The sequence below is a fragment of the Scophthalmus maximus genome, chromosome 12, assembly GCF_022379125.1.
Source record: "Scophthalmus maximus strain ysfricsl-2021 chromosome 12, ASM2237912v1, whole genome shotgun sequence".
Classification (NCBI taxonomy): domain Eukaryota; kingdom Metazoa; phylum Chordata; class Actinopteri; order Pleuronectiformes; family Scophthalmidae; genus Scophthalmus; species Scophthalmus maximus.
The window spans coordinates 17,255,313-17,265,000 of record NC_061526.1 but is presented as its reverse complement, the minus strand read 5'-3'; the positions used below and the strand labels follow the sequence as shown (position 1 = coordinate 17,265,000).

The following is a 9,688-nucleotide window of genomic DNA, read 5'->3' as shown; positions in this document are numbered from 1 at the left end:
ACTTTATCCTCTTATTATGGCGACGCGTCGCGTCCCAAAGTGAGACGGCGTTGGGATCCTCCATGGGCGTCACAGTCCTATTGAAGTCGCGTTTGTTGTGGCCAAATCGCCTCGTTTCTCCGGCAATTACTCTTTTCCAGGGGCGAGTGGAGTTGAGGGTCCCCCCGGACATCGCCTGCGGCCCCGCCGACGACGCACCTGTGGCGTATCCCGCCGAGAGCGCACGGTCCCGGGCTTTGTTTTGGTGACTCTCGCGCAGTGACCCGTGGAGAGTCCTGGCCGAGCGCGCGCCGGCGGTGCCCTCGGCGCTCGCTCGCACCTCCCCATGGTTTCTCAGACACAGCAGCACATGTGCCTGGGCGAGTAGCACAAGCAACGTCCCGGGCTGCAGAATCATGGTCCAGGCGAGACGGAGCCGCAGTTTGAATCCTCACAAGTGCGCCCACATGCCTCGGCGACCGCGCGCACTCAGTCGACACCCATGTTGGAGACGGCGGCACCGAGCGCAGCTCAACGTGTCACAGTCGACCGCCGCACATCCAAGGATGAGCTCTGCGGAACCTGTGAGACCGGCGACCGGCACGATGTGCTGCAGCTGCACACACACACACACACACACACACACACACACACACAAAATTAAGGCAAATCACCGAGCCGAATCACTCCCGCGTCCCCAAAGTCCTGACGTTACCGAGCAGGACAGTCAGTCCGAGGCAGACGCGAGGAGGAGCGGGCAGGGAATTGTTGCATATCCACTCACACACACACACACACGCGCACATGCACACAATCCGTACAGCATGCAGCTTCCAGCTGTGGGCAATTGCATCCAAAGAGAGGAGTGTGTGTGTTGGTGCGTTAGTTCAGTGGGTTGGGTCGGCTGGCAGCAGCAGCAGCAGCAGCAGCGTCAATGCGGTGCAGTCCGGGTAGAGCCCACTAGGATGAGAAGCGCAGGAGTGGAGAGGAGAGAGGGAGAGAGAGAGAGAGGGAGAGAGAGAAGGGAAGAGGAGGGGTCGCTCCTCTCTCTGTTCCTCGTCCTCTGCCTTCTCCTCGAGGAGGACCGTGCGCGGGAAGAAAATGGACTCCCCCGGCGGCTAACCCCGATCTGTCACTCCTCATCCATCACTGCTCATCCAGCAGCCCCGGAGCAGACCACGGCTGCAGCCCCCCCGACGGCACACGAGCCGGCCACGCCCGACGAGACGTGCTGATATATATATAAATATATATACATATATATATATATATATATATATATATATATATATATATACATATATAAATATATGTATATATATATTAACCAGTTTTTTTTTTAATTTTACGCACAGTCGACGCTGTCATATTGGTGCAATTGGAGACAATTAAGCAGCCTTTTAATCAACTTATCTCATTTGTTCACAAATAATAGCAACTGTCAAGAGAAAACTATTTCACTCAAGGCACAGTATTCAGACTGGGCATGAGACTTAACACACTCAATAAGGATGCATTATTCATAGTACCTGTCATTTTACTGCTGCAAAGTTATCACTAGATTTTGTTCACACTGTGCACAATGTACTTTATATCTGTGACAGTATTGTACTGTGATTTCATCGTCTTGTGTTTTCAAAACAGCACTCAGGTGATATATGGAAAGATATTGGAGTAGCTTGACTAATTTGAAAAAAAAATTGAAATTGCAATGCACCAAAAAATATGCCCACATATGCAACACGTGAACACAAGTGTGTGAATGTAGTTTCACCCTAAAACAAAGTTCGGGAACCACTGGTAAAGAGTTCACGGATATATGTACTGTTATTTAATACACGCGTATACAAGCGAACACACACAAAATCCACAAGCATGTGATTAAAGTATTGCATGTCCAGGAGCTCAGTCAATAATTCAAGAGACACTCAGGGCTAAATGAAATGAGCAGATTATGTCTTGAGTGCTCTTAAGACAGGCCATTCACACTGCTGCGGCCTCACACCACAGCCTGCAGTTGTTATCATGTGGGGGGGAAAAGACAAAGACAGAAAAACACAATGACACGCAACAAATGTTGTGCACACACACACACACACACACACAAACACACACACGTGAGTATGCAAACATGTAGATGAACAGCAACTTCACACGTTTTTAGTAACGGACGTACATAAGTGCACGTGCTGTACAAACACAAGAGCGTGGTTACAAACAAATGCAAATACTTGCCATCATGCATACTGTTGTGTCGGTGTGTTTTCCAACAGCAGGCACTGAGAGCGTTTGAGAGCGAGAGGGGAGAGTGAATTGGCAGACGCAGCAGACATCTAGCTGGTGACCTTCTACATCAAATAGGTGATTGGAGCCAATTCCAGCCAGGGGAGCAAACACACATACAAACACACACACAGACACACACACACACACTCACACACACACACACACACACACACACACACACACACACACACAAACACACACATTCTCACACAGCCTAGTCTCACCACGGGAGAAGAGCCTACTGAAGATGGATAACTTGAGCTGCTCCTGCCAATATCTTCACCTGACCTTGATTTGACTTAAAAGAAATTAGTTCCATACACGTTAAGTATCACCAAGAACATTTTTGCCGAGCGCCTTCGGCATTTTTGGCTTCAGTCAAAGTTTAATGATCCCTGAGGCGAAAGTGAGTGAAATATGATACAGGATCGGAGCAACTGAGAGGAATGTGGTGAGCATGTATTAGTTATTAAAGAGGAGAGGAGGGGGATTCCTCATTCACTTTTAGCACCTTGACTTTTATTGCAGCGTGCACGTGTTCACTGAGTCATGCATGGTTATATATGAATTATTGGAAACATTGGATTTTTCCATTCAAATCACCAAAATTAGTCTTTTAAACTGCGAGCAATCCGGGGAGAGCTTATCGCTCAGTAAATATTCAGCATCCGTCGCGCTTCACAGGTTCAAATCCTTCAAATTACACTGTGTACCTGACCTTGAAAATACCACTACAGCAACTTACGGTACCACTTTAATCAGCTGGCAGGCCCAGGGCAACACTTCACATGTAATTATCGTGTCTATTGTACGTGTAAGTCCAGGGAGACTCTGCTGGTCGGTGTGTGTGGGTGGAGATAAAGAAATGAGGCTCTCTCTCGCTGATGTATGCACGCATGGAAACACTCAACGGCTCAGACGGAGAAGTGACATCAAGGGCAACACACAGGAAATGCAAAGAAGAGAGTAACCGCGCACATGCACAGCAGATGAAGAGCCTTGAGTTTAGTAGGTCACACAGTACAGATGGCAAGAAGTACCTGCTAGGGCCATGAAGATTTCATGGACTTCACTATATGTATGCTATGTGGAAAATGAATTATACACACTAATGCATGTTCACACTCACCCACTCATTCACACGCGCACACACAAAAAAACTGAGCCATAATGGAGGTAAAGGCAGAGACGGTTAGAGGCTACCACAGGACTTGTGGATTCACACGGGTTAAAGTTATTTTTCTAAATATATACATGGAGAGGTGGAAATTGTTATCAGTCAGTTGGCCTATAGCTTCAGATCTTAGAACACTGTCACTGAAATATTCGTCAAACTATGGATATAAGTATGAGAGTGAAGACTTCACAGCTTTATAGTTATATAGTTATATAGTTAGTCCATAGTTATATCCAACATTTGACATTGCAGGTATAAATAGAGACATAAAAAAAGCTGTTTTGTGCTTCAGATCCACTTCTTTCTGTCCAATATTCATCTTTTGATTTGCTGCGGGGCCCAGTGCTGCTTCAATCATGCAGCTTACAATCTTCAGTCATTACATTGGGCTGTTGTTCTGAGAGCTTCTCCCCAAAGTCATCGTCATCCTTCAAACACCATCCCTTTATAATGATTAACATCATCTTTCAGTCGCGTCAGCACATCTTCATGTGAGGATGTCTGCGAAGTGGTGCAGCACAGGTCAGTATACAGCCCGATGCTGCCATCTAGTGGCACATGGTGGAATAAAAATGTGAGAAAAGAACTGTCAAATTCTTTTAAGTGTTTTAAAAATATAAATAACATAAATTGGAGCTAGTCATTGTCGTGTTTTTCTCAAAAGCCTTATGCTTGTTCATTTACTTTCAAACGTACAGAAACAGAATAAGGATAAATTTGAGACTTGGATGATGATTAATTTCGTAGAACATTTCAAGGTTACATATGTATTTTTTTCCAATTAATTGAAAGAATACACTTCATGAACTCATGCTTCAAACAAAAAATGTATGTGTGGTATTTCCTTCTCTTGTTCTTTGATTTCTTGGTCATTTTCTGTCTCTACCTATTAATAATTAATTTATCTTTACCTCCTACATGAACTCTTTCTCTCAACTTAACACAACCTTTGCCATTTTTCAGAAAATGTTCTTTTGTGCTTATTTACTAGCCGACTAGCTGAGTACTCTCCTCTTCCCATTTGTGATTGAGAGCGTGCATGTATTTAAGATCCTATTCAGCATCCAAGTGAGAGTGAGAGGCGATAATGAATGATCCCCAAACAAACATCTCGCCTTTGAAAAATAAAGGAGAGACAATTCGTTGAAGCACCATGAGACACACTCCACCCCGAGCAAAACCGAAGCTGCTCACCCAAACCAACCGTCTTACCGCGGAGAAGACGTTTCGAGTGAGAAGGGGAACTAATACGGTTTTCTTTGCACAGCAAGAAATCCACTGTTCGCCACATTAGGTAGAGACTCTGCTATGTGATTGCGGTAAATGACCCTCGCAGAGATCCGGCTACGGTAAAGTGTCTCATCTCGCTGCTACTGATCCTGATATGCTTTTTTAAGTGGCTGAATAAGTCACTTTGGCTTCTCGAGCCTGACATTTAATCAGCAAAGAACACATTTACCACGGAGGAAAAGTGGGACCCATACATCGTCGTATTGTTGGATAGATATGCACATTTATGGGACCTTAAATCGAAATAACCGTTAGAAAAAGAACAATCTTGGTGCCGCTTGGTGGAGTTGTGATTTTTCCGTACCAGCCGGAGGTCAGAGGTTTGAAGCTGCAGCTGACTGAGGACGGTTTCCTAGCGACTGGGTCCCGTCTGAGTCAGAGTAAGGAGTGATAGTTTAAGACTTCCTGGCTGCCATGTGAATTTTTAAACTCAGTGTTTAATAGAGAGAATAAACAGTAACGTAGTCAGTGATTGAACTTATGCCGAGTTTCCTGTGGTTAAATCTAGAAGGTGATTTGGGAACACTAAGTTGCAAAAGAAAATAACCTTTAGTGAAGTCAGACGCTGGCCGGTGTCAGCGGCCGCAGCCTCTGAGGAGTGTCAGGTGTGACGGGTGAATGGTTGAGACCGTCTCTTGTATCGAGAGCATATCACACGCGAAAAGAAAGGAGCTGAGCGCACAGTCCTGGGGTAATAACGGCTGTTTTGGCAGTTGACAGTGCATTACCGACTGCTCGAGCTGCGCTAAAGGAAACTGCTGAGAAGTTTAAAGTGCTTCAAGGAGCGTCTTAATCTCACTGAGCGGCTCTGAAAGAGGAGCAGAAATCAATGAAGAGTGGCCCGCTACGGAGAGAGTGTGGAAGCGGTGTATAAGTGAGTGCCGGAGACAGGCCCCCCCCCCCGCATCATCTGTGCATGTTTTGTTCTCTTGTGAGTGAACCGGAGGGTTTACGGCAGTTGTGAGACTTTTATAATGTTAACGTCATGTAAACTTGGTTTTCCAAAGCTCCAGCCTTTAATGCTCTGCTTACTCTTCTACTAAACCTCATCACGTTTACTGTGTGGTATCTAGAAGCATCCCGGAGCAAACACGTACAGCGCGGAAGTGGGTTTCTGTTATCTCGGTAAAGAGGGACATTCACATAGACAAGAAAAGGAATGGAGAGCGACGTGGTCCTTGTGTATCCTGTGTGAGCCTGATGGTGACAAGCTACCCAAACACACATACACAGGCGCTGACCAGAGCAACACATACCTGTGGTTGTTCACTTGGCTTGGAGGGGAGTGAGATATTGAGCAGCAAGCTGAATGCTATATTTAATCATTGACAAACTTTCTTTTCTTTGACCAGCTTTTCTGGAAAAAGACAACATCTTTACAAATACAGCATGAAGACAGTGTGTATGCCTGTGCAGCCATCTGATCATATTCCCATGTGAATTCCTCTATTTGCCTTGGCGGCGCAGCACCTCGGCTGTGACATTTCATGCACATCAGGTCACCGAGGCGCCGTGCCACCCACCTGACGCCCTTCCTTTGTCTTGTCAACCTCCCTGCTCCGTCGACCACAGGTCCGCTTGATGGCGAACGAGCGCAGCGCGGCTTTCTGCCGTAATCCAATAAAACACACATGGTTGGCATTCTGTGCAGAGGCCATATTTACACACAGCAGGGACACCATTTCCAGGTAAACAAAAGCACCGACTGCAAACCAATATTTCTTTCTTTCAATATATATAGAAATTCATAAACGGCTCAGAGAAGATAACTCTATATATGTTGTGTGGTTCTTTATGGAGTTTGTCCGCATGTGAGTTTGCACAAGTGTATATTCTGTGGGGATGGGGGATAGTTGGAAAAATGCTTGTAATTGGCTTGTAATTGCTGAGCTGGTCAGCAGATGTCACTGTGCTACACACAGAGAGAGAGAGAGAGAGAGAGAGAGAGAGAGAGGAAGGGTGCTTGTTTGAACAGCTTCATCTATTTTCTACATAATCATTGCAAAATGTCACTGATCAGGATGGTGTATGCTGGCATATGTTTTTTAATGATATTGTTGATTTACAGTCCTCCATGGACGCGGACAGAAACTGAGAGCCATGACTGCGGAGAAAAATCATTCAGGTGTTGAAGTGATACAATTACACTGGCGGCTATTTACAGGCTGAGGAATATGCCCACGTGTTTGGGGGCATATATGTGCATCTGGCCTGTTTCTGGGGGTGCATCCTTGCACGCTAATGACTGTGTGTGTGTGTGTGTGTGTGTGTGTGTGTTTGTGTTCCCTATAGTTTCATCATTACCAGCATTGGGGCTGAGAGGAAGTAAACCAAATATCCCTGAGTTTCAGCTTGGCCATACGGGATCGACTACTAAGCACCCAGACGTTATACATTCTTACATACTGTGCTGTGAAAGTGTCTGATTTAAAAAAAGAAAAGCGAGAGAGACAATGCAGAAAGAGGACACTAGTGTCTGATTTAAAAAACAGAAAAGTTCGAGACGCGGAAGCGAAACAAAAATAAACGAAGAGGATAAAGAAACACAAAGGGAAAGACAGAGGAGCTGGAAGAGTCCGTGACTCAGCGTGGCCTTGTTTGCTGCTTCATTAATCCCGCTGCCACAGGACTGCACCTCATCATCGAGTGTGTGCACAAACATGTGCATGCACAGTGTGTCAGCATGCTGTTTTGTAGCAACTATGTATATCTGGGATAATACCTTAAACTTAGACATCGGAGGGTGTGTGTGTGTGTGTGTGTGTGTGTGTGTGTTTGTGTGTGTGTAGTAGGTGCTGACTCCACAGCTCATTACAGACCAGCTGGGAGTCCTGTGGCCTCCAACTAGTGAAGGAGGAGGAGGAGGAGGAGTCTGTGACCCAGACGTGAAGGGAGACGCTGGGACGGGGAAGCGAACTCTGCATTTCTACCAGACGTTGTGCTCGTGTCGGAACACCTTTGAGGGGGTAGTTAGCAAACATTAAGGAAATTTCAATCTGTCTAGCTTTGACAGAATGACAACCATACTTCTTTCAACAGATGAGTCACGGTACAAGTCGGTCGGCAGTAACAGCTCCTGTGACACCGGATGATGTTGAGTTGTCTCATCTTATGTGACGGTAAAGCCTCAGGATGCATACACATAATAAAAAGGATAAGCATTATGTTTCATTATGTAACCCGCTGATTTGTGAGTTCTATGCAAACTCAGCCACGGGGCCTCCGTCATGTCTTATTTAGAGCAAATTGAGAATGTCTGGATGTTTTAAGCGTTACTACCACACTGTAAAAATTCTCTTGACTGAAAGTCAAGTATCAGCACAACTTGCTTAGTGGAGCTAACTTTATGTACCGCTAGATAGTTTAATCCATTGTAATGAATCACCTTTTTATGATTGTATCACATATTTTGTGCAGTACCTGAATCGACAAATTGTCTGATAAACGCAATAGAACAACAAGTGCTTCTGAAAATAACTGAATTCCTCCGAACAAATGTCAAGTTATTTCATGGTCTACATTAGTCAGAATAGTGCCATAATTTCATGTGTCACATCAAAACATAATAAAACATAAATATAAATATCATAGCTGTTTGCCTCAAGGTAAAGTCTGCACACCACAATGACCATATTAGTTGAAGTACTCTACTCTTGTACCGGTGACAGAATAACACTCAACCGCTTTGAGCAAAACCTGTTAAAAACCCCAAATGCGTTTTGTGATGCACATTAGCGATGTTGATGTGCACGTCCTTAACATCTGCAGCGTCTCTGAGGATTACTTTCCCTTCAGGCACTATGTTGTTTCAAGTCGACAAGTGCTGGAACAGGAACCTAACTGGCTGTGAGCGGAGGAGAATGTGACCATTGGTAAGGACCTGTGAATCATGGAAGTAGATTCTTAGAAATAGTGAAAGACCTTATTTTCAGGAGCTGGTTGTGATTTTAGTCAAGTTAAGAGCAGTAAAAGTTCATTTACTTTGTATCTCCCAGACATTTGACTTCAATCAGGTAACTGCGGTGGCACCACTTACAGCAAAACATTGCCTATTGGAGAAAGACGAAAGCATACATATGCAAAATTCAGAGTAATGCAATCTTCAAACACATTTTTTAGGCTTCAGCTATAGGTTGATGATAATCAAAGAGACTGTTTGAAGAAGGTCTTTTAGGCTTTGAGGAAACCTGGGGAGTTGAAACTTAATAGTACAAAGTGCAGGTGGAGATAACAGAAGTTAGTCAGGGAAGGTTGGGATGAGGACTGTGCAAGCAGGGCTGCAAATCCGTAGCAAGCAGATTTTCTACATTCATTTTAGTAGCCATTTATTTCCACTGTAGCATAGAAATGTCCCCATAACCTTGGTCTAAATGACCAAAATACAATTACAGTTTTACAAGGTTTGAAGGCGTAAGAGTCGGGTTTAAAAGGTCACCAAGGCCTCATTGCATCAGGTTCATGCAAGTGGAAGAAAACCCCCGCGGGGCGAAGCAAGCCATCGTGTAAATCACATCTTAGAAAGTATGCGTTTGCCGCTGACAATGTGTCACGCTAAAAGTGAAAGATGCAGTCCGCGCTGGTGTTCGTTTGTGTTAGAATGTGTGCGAGATATGGAGATCCCTGATTGTTGTTGTGTCGCAGCCCTCATCACATTGTTAAATCACGTGATTGTGTCGAGCAAAGAGGACTACAGATATTAAATTCTGTATGAAACATCATTGTGGCTGAAAGCTCACAGACGATATGACACAAAGAGCAGAGATGCGGAAATGAGGCTGGATTCATATTGGCAGGACAACACCCCCCCCCCCCATATACTGCTGTTTGGTATATGTGAGAACTATAATCAAATATATGAATCTCTGGGATTCATTCATACTGAGCTGAAGGACCCCAGACTGCTCATAATTTCTCCAACCAAGAGAGCAGGAGGAAAAAAGAAAAAGAAAAAGAAAT

At 44.7% G+C, this 9,688-nt stretch overlaps 2 protein-coding genes across 2 annotated transcripts in view; both read right to left on the bottom strand.

The window, feature by feature from the left end:
* gpr37b (G protein-coupled receptor 37b) overlaps positions 1-1,084 on the bottom strand; it is a 15,952-nt gene extending 14,868 nt beyond the window's left edge. Inside the window, exon 1 of the mRNA XM_035604682.2 lies at positions 1-1,084. This exon is cut by the window's left edge and continues 653 nt beyond it. Within this exon, the coding sequence (XP_035460575.1) occupies positions 1-397 (397 nt within the window). The 5' untranslated portion in view covers positions 398-1,084.
* grm8a (glutamate receptor, metabotropic 8a) overlaps positions 1-9,688 on the bottom strand; it is a 350,909-nt gene that overhangs the window by 10,502 nt on the left and 330,719 nt on the right. The gene's annotated exons all lie outside the window — the stretch shown is intronic.